The following is a 24,415-nucleotide window of genomic DNA, read 5'->3' as shown; positions in this document are numbered from 1 at the left end:
AAAGTAAATACGTGAAAGTATACATACAAAAAAGGTATTCTTCATTTACACTGGTAGCCAACATTTTTAAATTGAAGTCGCACCCATGAAAAAATTTCCAGTGTTTGTTGAAAATCGAATTCTGGAACACCAGGTTGTATTCTTTGGCAGAGCCATGTTGTGGTTGTCTTTAAAGGGACTGTTGCTTTCCAGTTCAGCACATTTCCACCAGTGCTGTTCTCCATCTGCCCTTTTTCACTCATTTATTGATACCATTTTGCCACTAGGAATTTGCATTTGTGACTTCTGCTTATATGCTGACTAGGAAAATTGCTCACTGTTTCTAATAGATAGCTTTCTTAATCCTTATCAGTGTTTTAAAGATGATCTAATATTCTGATTGTAATTTTTGTTGGCCAGATTGGATTTTTTTTTTTGCTAGGGATCTCAATTCTGTAAGATATTATATTTGGGGAATTAAATCTTTAAAATTTTTTTTACCACAACTATTTATAAAGCAGTACACTATAGCTTAATTTTAGTCACTATCCTTTGGCATTTGATAGGAACTAAATTGTTTATATTCTAGTAGTAATTCCAATGGCACCCCACTCCAGTACTCTTGCCTGGAAAATCCCACGGGCGGAGGAGCCTGGTAGGCTGCAGTCCATGGGGCGCTAAGAGTCGGACACGAGTGAGTGACTTCACTTTCACGAGTTGGAGAAGGAAATGGCAACCCACTCCAGTGTTCTTGCCTAGAGAATCCCAGGGACAGGGGAGCCTGGTGGGCTGCCGTCTATGGGGTCGCACAGAGTCGGACACGACTGAAGCGACTTAGCAGCAGCAGCGGCAGCAGCAGCAGTAATTCCTTATAATAAAAATGACTTCATACCTAGTCACAAATTAATGTTATAACTTAAACACAAACTCACTTATCGTTAATATGTAGTAAGTCCAGATAGTTTGCCCTTGAAGCTTATAACCAGGTCAAAAAAAGTTTTAGATTTGAAACATATTAGGCAACTCTATATTAAATACCACTGAGACATTTAACTAGAATTTTGAATGTAACAGTTTTTGTGTTTTTTTTTTAACCAAAGGAGGCAATTGGAAAGGGGTTTCGTTGGGATATGTAAGGAGATTTCATGTATCTGGTACTGAGGGTCAGGAGAAAACCCTTTATGTGAATATTTCTAAAGGGGCCTTTCTGTATACTTTCACTGAAACAAAAAGCGAAATTAATATCAGGTTAAATTTACAATATTCAAAGAGGGTGTCTTGGTAAGAATTAATATTTTAAATTATTTGGTAAATTGTATCACTTCAGGTGGAGGAAGCTAAACAGGAATTACAGGAAGTTGTTGAATTTTTGAAAAATCCACAAAAATTTACTGTTCTTGGAGGTAAACTTCCAAAAGGTAAGGTATCTTTGCTTTCCCAGGACTTGACAAAACACTGTAATATATCACTAATTTAACTTTTCTCAGATTTACCTGATGAAAGTTTATTAGTAATTCTTAATTGCTATTTTACAAGTGCTCATTCTGAACATACTATTTTGTTATCTTTTTTCTTTGATAATCTAAAAGTTTGTTATTTCAAACTTTTAAGTAAATTGCAACAATAAATAGTACAAAGAATTCCCTCCATGGTTTTAACTCAGGCTCAAAATTTTTTTAACATTTTGTTCTATTTGTTAATTGATTTTCTTTACATTTTTAAAAAACCATTTGCAAGTAAATTATAGATGTCATGCTCTTTTGCCCCTAAATACCTCATCATGTGTTGCCTAAGAATTAAGGATATTCCCTTTATTACAATTTCAGTACAGTTATTAAAATCAGGAAATTTAACATAGATCCAAAACTGTTATCTAATCCAAAGTCATATTCAGATATTTATCCCAATGTGTAAATAGTATTTAAATAATACAGGAAAATTAGTTACGAAGCAGGTCCTAAAGTGAATCATTTATAGAGACAAATATGTTTGACTATGTTTGAAAATATTGATCATTGGTGTGCCTTCAACCACAGCACTGTATTTATTAATTCGTAATTATTTAAGTTCTTATCAGATTGTGTTTTTATTTTTTAATTTGAACCATTCTTGTTTATTTTTTTCCTTTAGGAATTCTTTTAGTTGGACCACCGGGAACAGGAAAGACACTTCTTGCCCGAGCTGTTGCTGGAGAAGCTGATGTTCCTTTTTATTATGCTTCTGGATCAGAATTTGATGAGATGTTTGTGGGTGTGGGAGCCAGCCGTATAAGAAATCTTTTTAGTAGGTCTAGAGGATCTTTCATATAGTAATAATTTGTCTTAATGTTAGGAAAAGAGGGTTTCTTAAACTCTGTCTTTGCTTCTTGTTTCTGATTTGATAGTTGGTTGAAATAGCCATTGTAGGATGCTAATCTCAGGTGACTTAGTGTGTGGGCTAAAATAAAACTATTACTTTTCTTTCCAATTAGTCAGAAGAGTTTGTGGAATCACTAGGTTGCTGGATGAGGCTGGGATCTGTTGAAAACCTGTGGTTTCGTTTGTTTGGGTTTTCTTTTTTTTTGATATGTTTTGTTTTCACCTTATTTATCAATTCTGTAGTATATATTTAAAAAGTATTTGCCTCAAATCTGACTGTATATGGTTTGTACGACTAGGAAGAATGAATGCTCAGTGTTATAATTTTTTTTTCATTTGAGACTACTCTTCTTAAAGCAGTTAAGAAAGACCTTCTTTTATGTATTTGCTCCCTAATGAGTGTTTTTTATTGGCTTTTTAATTATCTTACAGGTTGTTAAATATTTATACAATTTTATTTTAAAGGTGTTGATTTTATTAAACTTACTTGAATCTTTTCTGTCTTTAGGAGAAGCAAAAGCAAATGCCCCTTGTGTTATATTTATTGATGAATTGGATTCTGTTGGTGGGAAGCGAATTGAATCTCCAATGCATCCATATTCACGGCAGACTATAAATCAACTTCTGGCTGAAATGGATGGGTAATTGAATCTTCTGTCTTGAGAATTTGGTGCTGTATTTAGTAGCATTTTAGAGATAGGAAAAATTTTAAGTTAATAGGCAACAGAATATCCTATCTGCAAGGAGTAAAGACAAGCTGTTTTGACTATTGTATTGTTTTACTAATGGGATCATCGATAATTGATGTATTAACTACTCTTAAATTGAAAAGTAAAATTTTCATTTACTGTAGTATGACAGAAAAGCAGTGATTCTAGCTGAAAGTCGTCATCTCTTTGGAGATGTGCGAGGAGAATACCCTCATTCCTGCACTGTTGGTGACTAGCTCTGAGTATTGCTGTAGATCAAAGGCTTGCATCGGTTTCCATAATGTAAAAAGTAAGAGGTGGACTTGCTTTGAATGAAGCAGAGAAGTTTCTTAACATCATATAAGACATTCTGAAAGTTCAAGAGTAAATAATTGGAGTTGGTAAACTTGAAAATATTTTTTCAAAAAATTAGTCAGGAACTCAAGCTTTTTGTGTCAGGTTATCTCTTCCTAAGTAGAAAATTTACTGTGAAACCACAGATGATTTGGTGATGTATTGTTAACAAGTTTTACCGAAGTGCACTGACCTTTTAAAAAGCAGTTAGTGATGTCTTACTGTTTGGGGCATTAGAAAGACAATCCCTTTTCTTTGCTGTTAATAAGATTGAAGATAAACAGTTGTGTAGAACATTTCTGTGTGTGTGCTGTTTTAACTTTCAGTGAAAAGATACTTTTTTTCCTTAATAGTTTTAAACCCAATGAAGGAGTTATCATCATAGGTGCCACAAATTTCCCAGAGGCATTAGATAAGTAAGTATTAAAATTTTTGTGATATATTCTAGAACAGTGATGAACTTTAAAAACATGCTAAGTGAAGAATACCCATCACAAAACATTACATATTATATGATTCCTTTTATATGAAATTTTCAGAATAAGCAGATCCATAGCAATGGAAAGTAATTTAGCAGTTGCCAGAGGTTGGGCAAACGGGGGAAATAACTGCCAGTAGACTTGGGGTTTCTTCTGGCTGGAGAAAGTGGGGGGAGGGATCAATATTCTCTAAAATTATTGTGACGGTTAGACAACTCTGAATCTATTAACACCCACTGGGTTGTCCACTTCAAATTCTGTGATGTGAGAATTGTATCTCAGTAAAGCTACTAAAAGAATCTTTTTATGACTTAAACATCACAGAGCTTTTAGGGGTGGGTGGTAGACAGCACATTTTTATTTATTTTTATTTATTTTTTTTAAGATTTTTAAAAAAAAATTTTTATTTTTACTTTACAATACTGTATTGGTTTTGCCATACATTGACATGAATCCACCACGGGTGTACATGCGATCCCAAACATGAACCCCCCTCCCACCTCCCTCCCCACAACATCCCTCTGGGTCATCCCTGTGCACCAGCCCCAAGCATGCTGTATCCTGCATCGGACATAGACTGGTGATTCGATTCTTACATGATAGTATACATGTTTCAATGCCATTCTCCCAAATCATCCCACCCTCTCCCTCTCCCTCTGAGTCCAAAAGTCCGCTATACACATCTGTGTCTTTTTTGCTGTCTTGTGTACAGGGTCATCATTGCCATCTTTCTAAATTCCATATATATGTGTTAGTATACTGTATTGGTGTTTTTCTTTCTGGCTTACTTCACTCTGTATAATTGGCTCCAGTTTCATCCATCTCATCAGAACTGGTTCAAATGTGTTCTTTTTAACGGCTGAGTAATACTCCATTGTGTATATGTACCACAGCTTTCTTATCCATTCATCTGCTGATGGACATCTAGGTTGTTTCCATGTCCTGGCTATTATAAACAGTGCTGCGATGAACATTGGGGTACACGTGTCTCTTTCAATTCTGGTTTCCTCGGTGTGTATGCCCAGCAGTGGGATTGCTGGGTCATAAGGCAGTTCTATTTCCAGTTTTTTAAGGAATCTCCACACTGTTCTCCATAGTGGCTGTACTAGTTTGCATTCCCACCATCAATGTAGGAGGGTTCCCTTTTCTCCACACCCTCTCCAGCATTTATTGCTTGCAGATTTTTGGATTGCAGACATTCTGACTGGTGTGAAGTGGTATCTCATTGTGGTTTTGATTTGTATTTCTCTAATAATGAGTGATGTTGAGCATCTTTTCATGTGTTTGTTAGCCATCTTTATGTCTTCTTTGGAGAAATGTCTATTTAGTTCTTTGGCCCATCTTTTGATTGGGTCATTTATTTTTCTGGAATTGAGTTGCATAAGTTGCTTGTATATTTTTGAGATTAGTTGTTTGTCAGTTGTTTCATTTGCTATTATTTTCTCCCATTCAGAAGGCAGACAGCACATTTTTAAAAGTAAAACTTACTTTAGTTAAGGTTTTTATTGATTTTACCTTTTAAGTTATTCATACTTCCATTTGATCTAATAGTTGGTTCTTGCTTAAGAGTCCAGTTTAATCTTTTATAATACAGCAGTAAGATGGATGTGTGGCTCACATAATAGGCTGCTATAGAATTATTTGTTCCTTTACCGACAGACTTGCTTGTCTTTGTCTCTGAAGGGTTGTATACTATCCTGATGCACACACATTTATCTATATGAACCTTTGTTTAGCCTTCCAGTTATTGAAATTATTATTTCAACCAGGTTTTACAAGGAACTAATCTGAATATTTATGCTCAAAATAAATGTTGGTTGCCCTTACTTTTCATCTTCTCTTTAGGAAGTCAGTCCTGTTTTTATAACCAGACCTTCAGCACAGTTTATTAATTATATATTCTTTTTGTATTCTCCTTGTAGTGCCTTAATACGCCCTGGTCGCTTTGACATGCAGGTTACAGTTCCAAGGCCAGATGTGAAAGGTCGAACAGAAATCTTGAAGTGGTACCTCAATAAAATAAAGTTTGATCAGTGTAAGTCTAATTCTATGATACAAACATTATCTCTGTGAAACGGTAATATATCAATTTACCATTTGTGGTCCTTACTCAGGATGTCTTAAAAGACAAGTTCCTTTAAATGTTTTTTTTTTCTCTGCTTTTATTTGTCCTTAAAGTCTATTTCTTAAGTAGTGTGTACCAGAGATTTTATAATTTTGAATTTCGATTTGAAAGAAAGTTTTCTTTTGAATATTGAGATAGATAATTGATGAATCTATATATAAATATTTCTTTAGATGAATTTAAAATATAATAGAACAAGTACCTGCCTGTATATTATAAGCATAGTACCTCATGATGTAATCACTCTGGGGGCAAAAGAGAGGAAGCAAAAGTATAAAACAAAATACATGGAAATATTATGGACCCCCCCCCCCGAGTAGTAAAAGCAGCTATTAAACTGCAGTATTTTCAGAGGTACCAGAATCAGTTCATAAAATCAAACATGTTTCCTCTTGTAACATGGACTTTTGTGTCCAGAGTTATTTCAAGATGAAACTGATAATGTGTTTTTTCAGTCTGTGGTTGGGTGATAACTGAAAGTCTATAAATCGTTATCTGACAACTTTACCTTTCTTTGTTTTTCACAAAATTATTTAAGTACAAGAATTTATGTTATTTGTCCCAGTGACCATTTTTATGGTCTGTTCAGTAGCAATTTTTCCTTTTTCCTCTTAGAATTCAGTAAAGTTTTTTTTTTTAGTTATAGTTCATGATTGCTATTTTCTTTTTTCTTTTGCAAAATGAGTTCTTTATGCAGAGCTTTTTATTACTGCTTTTGAAATTTCAGTGTTGTGTTCTGTCTGCATATAGCTGTTGATCCAGAAATCATAGCTCGAGGTACTGTTGGCTTTTCTGGAGCAGAGTTGGAGAATCTTGTGAACCAGGCTGCATTAAAGGCGGCTGTTGATGGAAAAGAAATGGTTACTATGAAGGAACTAGAGTTTTCCAAAGATAAAATACTAATGGGTAGGTTTTTTTTCATTTTTTCCCTATGTTATGCTGTTCATTATGTTAGAGAAAAAATTCTTAATTTTCAGAGAAAGGTTATAAAAACAAAAGGTATAGAAACATGCAAATATATACTCAAACATAGTACAAAGTTTGGCCTCTTACAGAACAAAAACACCGTATATTGTACTCTTTGAAGGTGCCCGTGTTTTTCTTCTTATCTGATATTGCTGACTGAAGAATAGTTGACTTTTTACTGTTTTTTCAGTATTTAAGTTTTATTTTAAACCTTAAATTGGCTTCAAGGGGCTTCCCTGGTGGGTCAGTGGTAATGAAGCCACTTGCCAATACAGGAGACACAGGTTCAATCCCTGATCTGGGAAGATCCCACATGCCATGGAGCAACTAAGCCCATGAGCCACAACTACTGAGCCTGCGCTCCGGAGCCCAGGAGCCACGACTGCTGAAGCACAGAACCTGAGCTCGGCAACGAGAGAAGCCATTGCATTGGGAAACCTGTGCACCACAACTGCAGAGTAGCCCCCGCTCGCCACAACTAGAGAAAAGCCCACCGCCAAAAAGAAATTAAAATAAAGATTATTTAAATTGGCTTCAAAACAGGTGGTTGTGTTATTCCTGTTAGAAGTTTGTTTTCTAGAAATAGTTTTTTCCTTTTGATATAAGGAGTAAAATTATAGTTCTTAGAATTTGGTTTTCAGTTGACAAATTATGGTTTACATGTGTTGTAGAGTGCAGTCTACTCATTTTTTAAACTTTCACGATGGTTTAAAATATTAATGATATTAAATCATATTACTCTGAGAATGACTTTGAGGCATATGAACTTCATTCACTTAAATATTCCTTCCTAATGGAGTATTTTACTTAAGTAAATTTTTATTCTTAGGGCCTGAGCGTAGAAGTGTGGAAATTGATAACAAAAACAAAACGATCACAGCGTATCATGAATCCGGTCATGCTATTATTGCATATTACACTAAAGATGCAATGCCTATCAACAAAGCTACCATCATGCCTCGAGGGCCAACACTTGGACATGTGAGTGTCTTTAGTTTTTCTTTTCTTTCGGATAATGCTTCCTAGTACCTTATGAAGGAAATTACTGATGAAAACATTTCAAAAGAAAATTCAGCTACTTCCTGAGTTTGTTGATACATTCTTCTTTAACTTCCTCAACTGTCTTGAATTCAGACATATGTGTGAAATTTATCTGCTAATAAAGGATATCTTTAATATTTCAGATAGTATATTTAAATTATGAAATTTAATTCAGGAATGACAACAAAATATAATTCTTAAATGTGTAGTTGCTCTTTTTCCCCTCAGAAGAAATTATGTATCATAATGACTGGTTCAGTTGTTTTTCCAAGTTTTGTCTCATTGAGCATAAATTTCATTTTCATATCTTTCTAATTATAGACATTTTAAATATTTTTATTCAGTGAAGGACAGACAGTTATGTTGCAGCATTAACTACTTATTTATAAAATGCACTTCTGCTTTCCTCATTTTATACATTTCTGGTTTGGTCATCAGTCACCATGACTGTCTCCATGAAATGTTGCTGAGTTTTCAGCATCATGGCATTAAGTAAGAGAGACAAATGATAATTCAGGTTATTAATATGTATTTCAAAACTGTGTGTGAATTTTCTCTTTGCTTTTCAATTGTCTAGGTGTCCCTGTTGCCTGAGAATGATCGGTGGAATGAAACTAGAGCTCAGCTGCTTGCCCAGATGGACGTCAGCATGGGGGGACGAGTGGCAGAGGAGCTTATATTTGGAAGTGACCATATTACAACAGGTTACTGTAAATAATGACTTTAGTTCAAATTGTGTTCATTCATTTAAAGATTTTTTTTTTTAACTTAAATTCTATGTATATTTAAAAATTTTAGGTGCTTCCAGTGATTTTGATAATGCAACCAAAATAGCAAAGCGCATGGTCACCAAATTTGGAATGAGTGAAAAGGTAATAGCTAATTTTAACCCTCCCTCATGTATCACATGATGATGTGAAGAGTGTAGTGTCTCTTTCTGAGAGAGGGTTCTATTATAAATTGAGAGGTTTTCCTGTTTCATTCCAAATGGATTTGACAAAGCTTATTTATAAATTAAACCTCATTTTCTGAGAAATGGCACACACTCTTTCTATTCCAGCTGCTCAGACAGTACCAGTTATTCATGAATTAACCAAATGATAATATAAATATAAATTATTTAGTTTTCTGTTCATATGACATCACAGATCTACTTGTTGAGCTTGCTTAATTTGCCTTTTCCACATACTCTATATATCTGCTTTATCACTGTGACTCTGTGAAGCAATTCCAATATACTGTGACTGTGAATTTCTGGACTAGAATAGCTGCTAAAGTTTTCCAAGAAGGTACTCAGAACCATGCATGCTAAGTTGCTTCAGTCATGTCCGACTCTGTGCAACACTGTGGACTGTAGCCTACCAGGCTTCTATGTCCATGGGATTCTCCAGGCAAGGATACTAGAATGGATTACCATGCCCTCCTCCAGGGAATCTTCTTGACCCAGGATCGAACCCATGTCTCATATCTCCTGCATTGGCAGGCAGGTTCTTTACCACTACTGCCAACTTGAAGCCCACTCAGAACCATACTTGGGTTTTAAAATTCTCTCTGTACATTTTAGTATTATACTTTCCCTTGTGGCTCAGCTGGTAAAGAATCCGCGTGCAGTGTGGGAGACCTGGGTTCAATCCTTGGGTTGGGAAGAGTCCCTGGAGAAGGGAAAGGCTACCCACTGCCATATTCTGGCCTGGCGAATTCCATGGACTGTATAGTTCATGGGGTCTGCAAAGAGTTGAACACGACTGAGTGATGAATTTTTTTTGCCCTCAAGGGCATTTTTACATTGTAATTTGTCCTTGCTCCCGTGATACTTATTTTCTTATATATGGTATAGTCTTCTCTCTGTTACATACATTAGTTAGAGGTTTTTATGTTGAATTTCTTTCTTTTTGTTGATTTTAGCTTGGAGTTATGACCTACAGTGATACAGGGAAACTGAGTCCAGAAACTCAATCTGCTATTGAACAGGAAATCAGAATCCTTTTGAGGGTAATAATCTTTGTTTTTTTAATGTTTATCTGTTTAGTCAAAACATGCCTGAGTATTTGGGTGCATGCAAAATAGCTAAAGTTCCATGGTTCTTTAGAAATGTCAGTATAGCTCATAAAGTTAATAGGGGCACCACTGCTACCGTACGGTAGGTACTCTTTCCACTAGATGGCAGGCTTACTTGGGTATTATGTGTTGTATTAGGTTCAAATGCAATCCCATGGACTGCCAGTTGCCAGTAGCCTGCCAGTCTCCTCTGTCCATGGGATTCTCCAGGCATGAATAGTAGAGTGGGTTGCCATTCCTTTTTTCAGGGGATCTTCCCAACCCAGGGACTGAACCTGGTCTCCCGCATTGTAGGCAGATTCTTTTATCATTTGAGCCACCAGGGAAGCCCCAGGTTCAAATGTACATGAGCCTTAAAAGTGTGAAACCTGATAGTTTTACATGTTATAAAGTAAGGGGTTCATTCCAAGGAAGTTTTTAAACTTACTGGTAATCCTTGATTTTTAGCTATAATATTCCATAATATATTTCTAATAATTTATATATTTAATGTAGTTAATTCATTTGGACATTATGGTTATGTTCACAATGTCTAGTGTATTATATTTATATACCTGTGTTTCTTGGTTTTGGTAAATTCATTTTTATGTTTTGTATCCATTTTTATAAGGGCAAAAATGATTAGCTATTCAAATTTGTATTTGTATAGGCATTTGTATAGGCAAATCTGATACTGTCAAAACTGAACTGTTATTACTGCCATTATTCATAAACTGATAAACTTAATTCACACTCACTTTGGAAAGAGAATTGAAGAATTTAAGTGATAAGTTCAAGGTGGGTTGCAAAAAAAATATGAAAGTCAAAGATCACCTTTAGTGATAGACTTAACAGTTTTGCGAAATGAGTGTGTTACCAAGTAAAAGAATGAAAATCTGTGTCTTTTCTGGCCATTCTAGATTGAGTAAATTGGTGAAATGTTAAGAGACAAAATGAACAAACAAACTCCCTTTACTTTTAGCATGTATATTGAATAAAGAGATAGATTCTGTGTTTATAGACCTTACTTAGAAAGCAAATGAGTAGTGTATACTTTTACTTCTTCAGTAGCTTTTTGTGTAAGTGGACCTTGATTATCTATAGGATAGAATTGGAGGTTAAAATTGCAACACTGGAAAGTATGAAAGTTATTGCCAGGGAACCAAGCTTTTATATGCTTTTATATATTATAGATAGAAATCAGCAGATCTTATACATTTTTTTAGAGTACATAAAGGGTTGGTTTTTTTTTTTCCATTTATGGTTTTGCTTCTAAGGTTTCTGCCTTTTACATATCTGCTTTGTATTTCAGGATTCATATGAGCGAGCAAAACATATCTTGAAGACTCATGCAAAAGAGCACAAGAATCTGGCAGAAGCTTTATTAACCTACGAGACTTTGGATGCCAAAGAGATTCAAATTGTTCTTGAGGGGAAGAAGTTGGAAGTGAGATGATAGCTCTTGAATTGGATGTATTGCTGGTTTTATTGCAAGACCATTAGTAGCATTGAAGTAGTCTTATTTTGCAACTCTTTTTCCCATTCTTGACTTGGTTTTGCAACTCTTTCTCCCATTCTTGACTCGGCATCATTCAGCGGTGTGAAACACTTTGTCAGTCTATTGTCACATTCATCTAATTTTGATTATTCTCATGACGAACACCTATTGCAAATAGCAAATTTATTAAAGAAAATAAAGAGCTATCAGGATTGAAAACAGCTTGTTTGAGAAGTGTTAATTGGTTATTAAGTTGAAAATCAGTAATGATTTTATGGTTGGTTACAGTGTTAGATGTGAATAGAAAGTGCCTTTAGCTCTTGGGAGGTATTTTTACTTGGCAAAGTAAAATTCATGAAGGATTGTCTTTGTTTCTAGATAGTACCATTTATCTTTGATAAAGAAATGATGCTGTTTGGCTATTGGTACCTTGTAGTTCTACGTTCATGGTGGAAACTTCATTAAGATGCACTTAATTATGATCTAGATTGATCATATATAAAGTTTGTTTTTTTTTTTAAATAAGAGTGAAGAATTGTGAACCTACAGATACAATCAGAATTTAAATGATTATAACTTTTAAAAAATGCAGCTTGCATTTTCATTTTTTTTAAAAAACAGTACTATCACTCTGAAAATGAAGCTTATTTCAGAGCAACAGTATTTTGTTAAATAAGCAAGTAACACACCTCAAATTCTGAATAACAATGTAATTATGCTTGGCAATGAAACCAAAATAAAACCAAAAACTCAGTCCCCATCAGAGTGAACTTTTGAATTACTCTGTGTTAGAAATGGAAAGTTGTGTTTACTTTTCAGTCAGATTTTGCAAATATTAATGTGTTGTTACAGGATTTACAGATGACTTTATTTAGCTCAGTAGAAAAATTATTTAAAAAAAAAAAAAAGAAAAATTATTTTAGAGCACATTGTATTGGTTTTATAACCAAATTATATTCTTGAAGTGATTTTATTAAAATTACCTATAGTTTTCTAGTAACTTTTAAATTGTTTATGGTCTTTATTGAGGTTGATAGAGGGAGCTTGCTACATGATACTCTTGCCCTTTTGTTTGGGTAATTTAAAAGTTTGATGTAGTTTCAACCTTAGAGAAACATTATCAGAATAATACAAGGATCTCCCTTATACTCTTCATTCAGATTCATCAACTGTTTTCATTTGCCCCCATTTCTTCTGGCCCTTCCTCCCTCCCTCCTCTCCTCCATAGTCTCCATAGGTAGACTTCCAGAAATTGCTGCCTGAGGTGCTGAGTTTCTGTTTAACTTCTTAAGAAGCTGATGAACTGTTTTAAAGTAACTATATAAGTCTATAATTTTGTGTCCAGCTGCCAGTGTATGAGATGTTCCAGTTTATCCATATCTTGTACGTTTCTTACAGTCTTATCTTTTTGACAGTCATTTAGTGGGTATGAAGTAGAGTCTCATCGTAGATTTAATTTATGTTGCCCTTGGACTGGTGATTTTGAGTATCCTCTGCTAAACTTTTGGTCTTTTGTATGTCCTCTTTGGAGAAATGTCCATTCAGATCTTCCCTCCCTGCTTTGGTTTTGTTGTCTTCTGTGTTGTAAGAGATCACATATTCTGAAGACAAGTCCTTTATCACATGAATCTTGTGTATTTTTTCTTTCCTGGCTGTGTGACTTGCCTTATGGGATCTTAGTTCCCCAACCAGGGATTGAAGCCAGGCCCTTGGCAGTGACAGCACGGATTCCTACCCACTGGACCACCAGGAAATTCCCTCTTCCTCCTCTTCTGAGTTCTGTCTTAGCAGTTGCTCTAGGGATGATGATATGCATTTATCACTCTTAATTACAGTCTACTTCAAAATAATAGATTTAATTCTGTAAAAGTGTAGTAACATCGTTCTGATATATCTCCTTGTTTTCTCTTCTTTGTGCTATAGTTGTCATGTTACATTTGTATGTCTTATAACAACTTGACAGTACAGTGACATAATTACTGCTTTATATAATCTTAAATCCTCAGTCTTTATCTGGGGGTGTCTTTAGTTGGCTTTTGTTTTTTTTATGAATATTTTTGCTGGATATGGAGTACATGATTAATTAAGAGTTTGTTCTTTAAATACTTTGAACATGTCATCTCACAAACCCCTGACCTCCATTATTTTTGGTGAGAGGTCAGTGTCAATGGTAATGATTCTGTTAATAGTAAATAGCTATTGCCGCTTTCAAGAAGTTTCCCTTAGCCTTGTGTTTTTAACAGTTTGATGGGTATTAAGCGTGGATTTCCTTGAGGCTTTTCTACTTGGGATTTGTTGAGCTTCCTGGATCTATGGATAAATGTTTTTCATCAGATTTGAGAAGTCTGGGGCAATTATTTCTTCAAATATATTTATTTGCCCTTTCTCTTCTTCTGGGATTCTTTTTCACATGTATTGATATACTTGATGTTGATGTGGTTTCTGAGGCTTTGTTCATTTTCTTTATTGCTTCTCTCCTTCAGATTGAATACTTTCTGTTGATTCTTCAGGTTTACTGATTGTTCTTTCAACTGAATTTTTATTTTACATCTTATATTTTTCAGCTCTGAGTTTGTATTTGGTTCTTTCCTATGCTTTGTATCTCTTTATTGAGATTCTTTATACATTGCATCATTTTCATCATGCTGCTGCTGCTAAGTCGCTTCAGTGGTGTCCGACCCTGTGCGACCTCAGAGATGGCAGCCCACCAGGCTCTGCCATCCCTGGGATTCTCCAGGCAAGAACACTGGAGTGGGTTGCCATTTCCTTCTCCAATGCATGAAAGTGAAAAGTGAAAGTCAGGTTGCTCAGTCATGTCCGACTCTTTGCAACCCTGAGGACTGCAGCCTACCAGGCTCCTCCGTCCATGGGATTTTCCAGGCAAGAGTACTGGAGTGGGGTGCCATTGCCTTCTCCACATTTTCATCATAGGTCTCATTAATTCTTTAAAAAGACTTCCATTAGTTCTTTGAGCATGCTCATAATAGCTGCTTTTAAATCTTTGCTAACTCCAGCATCTGGAGATACTCAATTCCAGCTGAATGCTTTTCTTCCTCAATAAGGGTACATTTTCTTTCTTTGTAATCTTGTTGAATTTCAGATAATGTAGCAATTACTGATTCTGAAATTTTTCCCTAGAGGTTTGTTCTTATTTAGTAATTTGCCATCAGTAAATTTGTGAAATCTGTCTCCATGACAGTGTTTAGCCACTGCTGTGTCTGCTCCTTTTTTAAAAAAATTGTTAACTCTTTCTTCCTAACAGTTTCTGCTGTGACTGCATAGCTTAGTGTTTAGCCAAAAGATTGGACAGAGGTTGTGTTCAAACCCCATCAGTCAGACCTCCACTCTGCCAGTGGATCTATGTGGGCTGGCAAGTACATTCAGTGTTCAGCTCATTTGCAAGTCTTGTCTGGTCTTTGCTTTCTGGTGGGCCTTTTCTTTCTCCCTTGTGCATGTGTGCAGGTTTGGGCAATTGTGAATATGTGGATGGCCCCAGTTTCTGCTTTGCATGCCTGTAAATCCAGAGTATTTAGAAGTGCTCATCAAACCCAGATGGCTGTCTTCCCTCCCAGAACTTCCAGTGAAATCCCTTGCTACCCTGTTGTTTGCCCCACATAGGACTATAACCTCAGCGAACCCTGCTTACAGCTCGAGCTCACCATTTTACAGCGCATCAAGTCAGGTGAGTCCCTTCCGGCAGTGGCAGCAGGCCTTGTTCCCAGGATCTGCCATCACCCTGGTTGAACTGCTGCCCGCGAAGGTCCAGGATGCGGCAACACAGGAAGCCCACAGGCTCACAGGTTCTTTCCTGAACTGGTTGTCAGGAGTAAGCACTTCTTAGTTTGTTGTAGATATTCAGTTCATTTCCAGAGTGCTGAGATGGCTATTTTATTCAACAGTTTGTCCAGATTTATAGCTGCTTTTTTGAGATGATTCATCAGTCTCCTCCCCTCCTCATGATGAACGTGAATTTTCCAACTTATTCTGAATCACATTCCACCCAAGTTAACTTCATAAGGATAGACTTCAAGGGGACTCAAACTTTTCAGAGCTATCTGTTCAAAGCTACCACAGTGCCAGATTTTTACAAGTAACCTATACCTACTTTTGATAATTGATAACGTGTTTTATTTTTAGATAGTCTTTGTATTTGTTCATACTCATTTCAAAAGTAAATACTGAGTTATTTCAATCTGCCTAGTTACAAGCATCTTTTTTAATGTAAGTATGTAATATTTTAATAAAATTTGTTGGAATGTAGACTTGATCTTTGGATTGAAAGAAACAACACTTAGTCATGGACGTAAACTTTGGAGAGTTGATACGTTTGAACTGAGGTTTTTATTTCTATGCAAATTCTCCCTTGCCCCCTATTCTGTCACACTAATCCCTGTTCTTTTAGGCAAGAATGTAATTCCCCTATACCCCCTCCTGTCTTTTAAAATAGAAACTTAATTTAGTTATGTATCAGTGCTTCATACAAGAATATAATGGGTGGCTAATCTGTTATGAATTTGAGAAAGCATTTCATGAGAAAAGGTTACAGAGCTGCCAAAGAGGGAGGGCTACCGAAAGAGAGAGGATGTAAAACCTAGTTTGGGGAGCTTGTTAGGAATGTAATTTTCTGCATTTCTGGAAGCAGGTGTGTAACATGCCCAGGGAACCTGGAATCTAAGAAAACTTGTAACTCTGGCTCAGGACGGGAGAAGAACTGCTGGTGTATTGAGACTGTTCTGCATTTTCTGCATTTGCTTTGACAAATTCCTTTTGAATGCTTTCGGAGGACCAAATGTTGGTCTAGAGAGAAAGTGAGCCATGTTAGGGGATCCACGTTAGATATTATACAGAAGGGCAATTAGAGGTGTGGATGGGCCCCAGAAAAGGATAATCTGAGATGGTGCTCTGGATTCCTTAAGAGCTAAGAAGAAAAGTCAACAGAATGGATTACATACATTTAAGTCAGTGGAGTTACAGGTGAGGAAGCTGTGGGCACAGAAATACCACGGAGAGTAATAGCTTTAAAATAACTGCCAGATCCAGACTGCTCAAAAGCATCTCACATAACTCTGCTACTCCCTGCAGTTTTGATCCTGGTGGGTCGGAAACCATAAACTGCCATCTAAAGGAGGAAGAATGGAATTAGGCAGGAAAGCTAAAGAGGGCCATGCCTGCCTTCCACCCCTACTGCACGTGGGCATCCTGTAGTGTGGCTGAGCTGGTTAACCCTGACTTTGTGTTTTTATAGTTAGAGACGAAATTCTTTTTAAGTACTTCATGAGTGAAAGCAATTCTGGACTTTTTATTATTTGAGAGTAAGGTTTTTCAACCTGGGCTGGGAGAAGAACCTCTGTGAAAATTTCAAAGGGTAGTGGGAGGTGGTGTTGCCTTCTAATTATATTCCATGGGTCAAAAATGGTGATTAGATACATTAACAGATTTTTGCTTGAACACTTTGGGTGATGCAGTTCATAAGATTTTTCAGGATCGAACTGTTTGTAGTTTCCATCATAATCATGTATGGGATACATGTGTGAAAAACTAACAAAGCTTCTGCTGTCTTTGTACTTTCTAAGTTTTTGTTGAAGTGTAGCTAATTTACAATGTAAAATAATTTATAAAGTATAGTTAATTTATAATATATTAGTTTCAAGTGTACGGCAAAGTGATTCAGTTTTATATATATATATATATATATATATTCTTTTTCAGCTTCCTTTCCATTATAAGTTACTACAAGATACAGTATAATTCCCTGTGCTATAGAGTAAGTCCTTATTTATTTTATATATAGTAGAGTAGAAGATAGAATATGCAAGGTAGGATTGAGTGCCAGGCTAACAGTATTTTGTACATAGAAGAAGCCGTTAAGTGAATAAAACAATAACTTCAGGACCTATAGCATGTGAAATTCCTTAAGGTATTATGGGTTGATTTCACACAAGAGGTATTTCATCTTTTATCAACCAGTTTCCTCCTTTCACATGTTAAAGACCTGTTGTTAGTAAACTTGAGATGTTAGTAATGTCTGTATAGCTCTCCTAGAAATTCTGAACTAGGTGATGAAAGACGCAGAGGTTGGAGAAGATGGGGGAAGAAGACAAAATAGGATTGAAGAAGATGGTTGCTAAAGGATTTCAGGAAGGACAAAAGAGACTCTTTTTATATTATTAGGAAATAAGCATCATTGTTCAAAAAGAAACCTAAATCCACTATAATAAAAAATATGAAATAACCGAATGATTGCTAAGAAATTTGTGAATCAAACTTTGCAAAGGCTGGTGCAGTGTTCCCTGGTGGGGAGAAAGCATAGAACCTGCCAGGTAGAAGCATGTTGTCAGTATTAACAAAGCAAGGCCAAAAGGTTCACAATTTTTAATTTTTAACTTTGGTGAAAGGTAGTGTTTTATACTGTTATAGCACAAAGAAAACTAACTTCAAAATTTATCAAAACTTTGGCCTTCCCTGGTGGCTCAGATGGTAAAGAATTTGCCTGCAATGCAGGAGACTTGGATTCGATCTCTGGGTTGGGAAGATCCCCTGGGGAAGGGAAAGGTTACCCACTCCAGTATTTTTGCCTGGAGAATTCCATGGACAGAGCAGCCTGGTAAGCTGCAGTCCATGGGGTTGCAAGAATCGGACACTACTGAGTGACTAACACTCACTTTCAATGTGATTTTTTTTTTCCCCTGTTTGAGAAGTTGACAGATAGGTAAGTGCTTACCTGTGCTGTGGTTTGGTTCCATTTTCTGTATGGTTTTTCATCCTTGTTAGATTTTAAGATTCTTAAGTTCATGCTGCTTCTTAGTGTCATAAAATCTCAAATCCTCATGCATAATTTGAGGAAACAGTTCTTGGAGGAAAACATAGAAAGTAAAATATCTCCTTTGGTTAGATTTTATTTTTAAAAATAGACCTTTTTAAAATAAACCTTTTTAAAGAAAAGGGAGCTGTTAGTATGCTTCTCACTATCCTAAATCACAAAGTTCATTTATCCACCAAAGCTGTTGGTCACTGTTAGAACTGATTATACTGTTAACATTATATTTTGTAAATACATATTTTATAAAAATTTGTGATGCCAAGGTGATAGTTTAGATTTGTGCTTAATTTGGGGGGTAAGTATTTCTTTAAATCGATAATACTGATTTGTTTTTTTAAAGTGGGTTAACATAAATTCTCACATAAATTTTTACCAGGACTTTCAAACTATATCCTATTTCTTAGGCACCTAGTACCATCAGTATGAAGTCATCCACTTAATGGGTAAATTTGATGAGCTGTAAGGCAGTGAGAATATCAAGATCCCAGTGGATTAAATTATCACAGAACTGAAGAGCAAATGTCTTGAGGCAAGATGATGAAATTGAACTGCTATCCATGTCAAGTAAGAGTAGAAAATTTCTGGTAGCCATGGTTAATTTGTGAACCAATGGTATCCTTTGATCATTTAAAAAAAAAAATGTAGTTCCATAATTGTAAGCTAAGAATGTTTCAGTAATTATGTCTTTTCATTCCTTTTCTATATTTGGATTTATACTAAATTTTTTGGTCTCAAGTTTTATGTGGCCAAATGTACTGATATTTTCTAATTTCCATTTTTTTGGAAAGATCTTCTAAACATAATACCACTCGTCCATATTTTCTTCTAAAATATTTAATGGTTTTTATTAAAAAGACTAAACATGTACTAACCTGGAGTTTATTTTGGTGATACCTTGAGATGTATAGTTACTTCTTATCAGTAATTGATTTTTCCCAAACCATTTATTAATAATACATGCCATTTCTCATTGATTTGTGTAGTTTTTGTTATATTAATAAGTTCTCACCTCTATATTGTTTTCCAGTGCTTATTCACCACCAGGGCATTATTTGAATCTTAGATAGGTTTAGTAGGAGTCTTAGTTGTGGGTATTCTAGGCAACAACTTTCTAGAGGGCATCTGTTTCCATAGAAATTGGGAATGGGAAGTCTTAGGTTTCCATTGCTTGGGGATCCAGACAGCATTTGATGAAGGAAATACAGAAGTTTAGAGATGACCTAATGAAGACTCCTTGAGTATCTTGGTCCATACAAAAACACTAGAGTAAACCAAATCTTGACAACCTACCTGAAGTCCTGGTGTGTAGTTCTAATCTCCCTGCAGCTTGATAGTGGCTTTGACCCTCATTCCAGGCTGCTTCAGGAAGCGTCAAGAGTCTTTCTCAGATATCACTATAGTTTTTACTGGTCTCATAGGTCACCCTGGAGAATACTGTGGAGGCAGAAGACAAAAGATAATTTTTTGGCTGGGCTATTGTAGGAAGCAAATGCTTGGTGATCAAGAATTGATACCAGTCACATACACCAAAACCATTTGGTGTAGCTGAGCTGGATACCTCTGAGAAATTTTTTTTTGTTTTCATTTTTGTTCATTGCTTTTTCATCAGTGAAAATGCTGTCCTGGAACCAGACATCATTTCAACAGGGACCTAGCCTCTCTTCAGAGTTCTTTGGTGCATTCCAGCAGCAATTTCTGCTGAAGGTCTGGACACTTGGCTTCTGAGTCACTAATCCCAAAAATTTGTTGTCAATTCATTCAGTCTACAAAGAACAAAATGGCATTAAATGGCCTCTGAAGAATAAGTATGTAAATTAGTTTGTCTTGCTGTAAAGTAAGGCTGCCATACATTCAGATTTTGCTGGTGTATCTTGTGCAATGGAGGTATCTGTTCCTTTTGAATTTGGTTAATCAAAAGTCTTAAAGTCATTAAATTCAAATCATTAACAAATGGAATAGGAACTTGGTGAGTTTTGGGTTAGCCTGTTTTCTATTAACTTGTGAGCCTGCTTCTGTTTCACCCACAATACTAGGTTTAGTCCAATTGTAACTACTGGATCAATATATTAAAAGAAGTTTCGGTATATACTCACCTGTTCATGCCAGTATGGATTCAACCTGTTTTGCTTTATTCCTAAGAAATGGAATAAAGATGGAAACACACAAGTTGCAGATAGATGGAAACAAGGGAAAAGATTATTTAAAGTCTGGGAAACGTTAAAGAGGATGGAACAAGTATAGAGCATAAGATGCCTCATAAAAATGGAGTTGATAATATTCTGCAAGGCCATTATGATGATTACACACACTTCAGAGTGGGAGATAGATTTGGGTGAATAAAGCAAATGAACAAAGACTATTAAGAGGAAACAAAAAAGATGTCCCTAGAGTCAGACAGCTGAGCGTGCACACACACACATTAGTTAGCAAATTATTGAAAAATCTGGCTAATAGGATTTTAGTGAAATTTAGCTATATTAAATGTTTTTTAATTTGTAGCAATGGTCTTAGACTTCAGTTTTTTAAAATGCCCATCTTGTTTGCATTTGCTTGATTTTTTACAATCTTGGATATTATCAGTATTACATCTTTCTGGTGAGATCTATACCAACAGTTTGTGGCTTCCTTAAGTACCACCAGAAACTCAACACTTTCTTCCTATGACAAGATTATAATTTTAAAAGTTCTTCATTCTGGTTGTCAAAAGAATACCCAGATATCAAAACTAATCATTCATAGATTATAGTGAAAAATCATGTACCATCACAGTAAAAATTTTAAAAAGCCCAGATATAAATACATCAAGAAGGGTATAGGATTTACATATAAAAAAAAAAGCTTCCAAGTGTTAATGAGGGACATAAAATAGGACAGAGAGGTAACAACTACCTGGATACACTGATACAAGTGATTGTCAAGTTAAAATTACTTCTCTTAACCTAATTAATACAAATTTCACTGAGAATTCTCTTTAACTGGCATGGTGATTAAAAAGTCATCTCAAATAATGTAGAAATAAACATTGCTGAGAGAATGCTGGAGAGGACAAATAAGGGGAGGAACTTTGGACCTATCAAGGATATTAAAATGTATTTTATATACTACCTATGCTAGAAGCAGCAGACCATTCAGTGGAACAGAATGGAAAACCCAGAAAGAGAACATCAGAGTTAAAAAGTGGTATTTTAAACTAGATGAGAAAAGATGGATTATTTCGGACACGTGAATGATAATTTTTTTTAAAAGTTCTCAAATGTTACACTATGCTCCAAAGTAAATCTTGGGTTTGTTAGCTAGTTAGAATAGGGAAAAGGAGTCCAAAATGGCGGTGGCTAAAAGACAATGGAAAAGCCCGGGAAAATAGAAGAGAGGAAGGTCAAAGGAAGGTCCGAGGACCAGGATGAGGACTTCAGGTAGAACAGCACTCCTGACTAAGCCCAATTTGCATAGGGCAGGCTCAGGGCGAAGGAAAAAAAACATAAAAAAAGAGGAGCCAAAGGGCCGAGAGCTGTGACACTCCCAGGGGGATTTAATGTCCCTCACTCCAAGTCTGTTGTGACGAGACAAAGAATTGAGGGGCATACACTCGCCTGACAGGTTGATTAAAGATTTTGGGAAAATAAAAGCAAAAAATTAAAATTAAGAAAATGTGTAGATGGAGGCTGGGCAACGGGAGGATCAGAGAGATGCGGAAACGCGGTTTCGCTTCATCTGGAGAACCTGAGTTCGTTTCCCCTAAATTTGCACTTGATAATAGCTGTTATCACAATTTCTGGAACCATGAAAACAGTTTTCCTTAGTTAAGTCACTCAGTGGTTTCCGACTCTTTGCGACCCCATGGCCTGTAGCCTACCAGGCTCCTCCGTCCATGGGATTGCCATTTTCTTCTCCAGGGGATCTTCCCGACCCAGGGATCAAACCCAGGTCTCCCGCATTAGAAGCAGACACTTTAACCTCTTAACCACCAGGGAAGACACTTGCTAAATTTCGCTGGTCCAAGAGGGATGTGGAAAGGAATAAGCTGAGGGATAAGTAGATTTAGAGTTGTTGTATTTTAGAAGACCCTTAAAAAAGCTCTGGGGGACAGGTTACAGCATCCTGAAGCTCCTCGCCGCTCCAGCAAAGACGCCTTTCTCATCTGCTCTATCTTTTGTTAAGCATCCGGAAACGCTTAGCCAAATGGTACATTAGATTGAAATGTGCCTGGCACCGCCCACAGTCAATCTCAGGCTTGAGCCGCCGGGCCTAGCACATGCGCACTGGGCAGTATGGCCCGCCAAGTCTGTGCTTACAGGCTGGACCGCCTGCTTCCGAGGCGCGCAGGCGCAGTGTTTAGCGGTGTCGCTTAGCTACGACTCTTCTGGGCTGAAAGATTGGAAACCGCGGAGCTTCCCAACTGGGATATTGTGGGGGAACTGCTTAGGCTTATCTGTACCGTTAGTATTGGGTTTCGGGGACAGTGAAGAGCCGAGGGAGAGGTGAGGTGTGTTTGAAGCCCGTGGGCTCTGTGATGAAGAAGATTTTTGGCTTCGGCAGTAAGAAGGGCGAATCGCCCTTAGGCTCCTCCATCAGTCCGGGGAGAGACGGTGGTCATAGAATCAACTTCCAGCCCGGGTATCGCATCCGAGACAAGGACCTCGGAAAGATCCACAAAGCTGCCATTGTAGGGAACGTAGCCAAAGTGCAGCAGATTCTGTTGCTGGGAAAGAATGGCCTGAACGACAGGGACAAGATGAACAGGTAAGCGGGGTGGAAGGGCCTGGCAGAGGTCCCTCCTGTGAGTTTCCTCTCCAAGGCTAGCGGACACCTTCCTGGGATCCAGCGCCCTGCAGACTTTATAGGCAGCAAAAAGCCTTAGCTCATTTCGGACCCACTTATAATTTCCCTTATAGAGCACTTTATTGATGTTTTGAAGTCATTTAGCTGAATGTCGGTAATCAGTAATGAAATGAAACATAAATAGTATCTTTTTTTCCCCTTCATCTTCCTGTTTATTTGTTATTATTTATGGGTTAGCATGATGTACTCATGAGTAAGAGCTCTTCAGTTATATAGCTTTCAAGAAATCTGGACTCTTCCTGGCTCTCACATTTTTTCTCATGTGATTTATGAAAATGCTTCTTTATGGATCGCCTATTGTGGATCATGGCAGTGGACAGATTTCTGATGTTGTTAGCATCTTATTTTTAATGTTACACATTTTTATAACTTTAAGGTTATATATTATAGAAAACTGCATAGTGAACAAAATAACTCCCATGCCAGATCAACTTCTGGATTAAAAATTCTTAAGATACAATTCAATATCTTTTATATCAGTGTATGCCTAGGTATATATTTTCTTTGCTGAAGGACCTTACAAGCTTTGAAGTAGGGAGCTGGCTGTGTCCTTGAATAGGAAGACATTTTCTTAGGATGTGTGGTCTGTCAGTATTTAAACCAAATCAACATATTGTGGTTTTAAAGATTTTTTGTTACATATGCTCTCTCAATTGTTGTGATGAAATTAAAAGTTTTGTATAGTAGATGAAAGATTTGCCCCTCTAGATGTCAAAATGTGCTGTAAGTGCCCGCAAAGTGTTCATTTACTAACAACTGAAAAGATGGATAAATGAATGGAACAGAATATAAACTACCCAAACACCCAAATATATGTAAGAATTTAGAACTTGATACTGGTGACATTTTCTATTAGAAAGATAAATTATGTGTAGATGGTGGAGAAATAACCTGGTAACTATTTAGAGAAAAGTAATTAGATTTTTATCTCACAAAAAAGCTTCAGATGGAGTATGGATCAAAAATTTTAAATACGCACAGTGAGAAAAGTACCAGAAGAAAACACAAATTCGTGTTTATACATGTTTTGTGTGTGTGCTGACACAGACCTTCTTTTTCTTTCTATTTCTGCTGGTTCTTAACCTTAATTTTCTTTTTAATTGGAGAATAATTGCTTTACAATGTTGTGTTGCTTTCTGCTAAACAACATCGTAAATCAGTTGTTAAGTATACATATATCCTCTTAGTCCTGAGCCTCCCTCCCACCCCAAAGACCTTTCTAAGAATGATT

At 36.4% G+C, this 24,415-nt stretch overlaps 2 protein-coding genes across 9 annotated transcripts in view; both read left to right on the top strand.

The window, feature by feature from the left end:
* The window catches only part of YME1L1 (YME1 like 1 ATPase), a 31,003-nt gene extending 19,259 nt beyond the window's left edge, over window positions 1–11,744 (top strand). For all 4 annotated transcript variants that reach the window (XM_069547275.1, XM_069547272.1, XM_069547274.1 and 1 more), the window contains exons 9-19: window positions 1,307–1,397; window positions 2,110–2,262; window positions 2,845–2,977; window positions 3,733–3,795; window positions 5,781–5,893; window positions 6,734–6,889; window positions 7,779–7,930; window positions 8,568–8,694; window positions 8,789–8,862; window positions 9,896–9,982; window positions 11,340–11,744. In XM_069547275.1, coding sequence (XP_069403376.1) covers window positions 1,307–1,397; window positions 2,110–2,262; window positions 2,845–2,977; window positions 3,733–3,795; window positions 5,781–5,893; window positions 6,734–6,889; window positions 7,779–7,930; window positions 8,568–8,694; window positions 8,789–8,862; window positions 9,896–9,982; window positions 11,340–11,483 — 1,293 coding nt within the window. In that variant the 3' untranslated portion in view covers window positions 11,484–11,744. The remainder of the gene's footprint in view (window positions 1–1,306; window positions 1,398–2,109; window positions 2,263–2,844; window positions 2,978–3,732; window positions 3,796–5,780; window positions 5,894–6,733; window positions 6,890–7,778; window positions 7,931–8,567; window positions 8,695–8,788; window positions 8,863–9,895; window positions 9,983–11,339) is intronic.
* A 10,857-nt stretch (window positions 11,745–22,601) lies between these two features.
* The window catches only part of LOC138417351 (ankyrin repeat domain-containing protein 26-like), a 72,232-nt gene continuing 70,418 nt past the window's right edge, over window positions 22,602–24,415 (top strand). For all 5 annotated transcript variants that reach the window (XR_011248091.1, XM_069547264.1, XM_069547263.1 and 2 more), the window contains exon 1: window positions 22,602–23,085. Coding sequence is in view for 4 of the 5 variants with exons in the window: in XM_069547264.1 (XP_069403365.1) it covers window positions 22,856–23,085 (230 nt within the window). In the remaining variant the exon portion in view is untranslated. The remainder of the gene's footprint in view (window positions 23,086–24,415) is intronic.

This window comes from Ovis canadensis, chromosome 13 (assembly GCF_042477335.2).
Source record: "Ovis canadensis isolate MfBH-ARS-UI-01 breed Bighorn chromosome 13, ARS-UI_OviCan_v2, whole genome shotgun sequence".
In the NCBI taxonomy this organism is placed as follows: domain Eukaryota; kingdom Metazoa; phylum Chordata; class Mammalia; order Artiodactyla; family Bovidae; genus Ovis; species Ovis canadensis.
The sequence above is the reverse complement of the archived record's forward strand: the minus strand, read 5'-3'. Positions and strand labels throughout refer to the sequence as shown.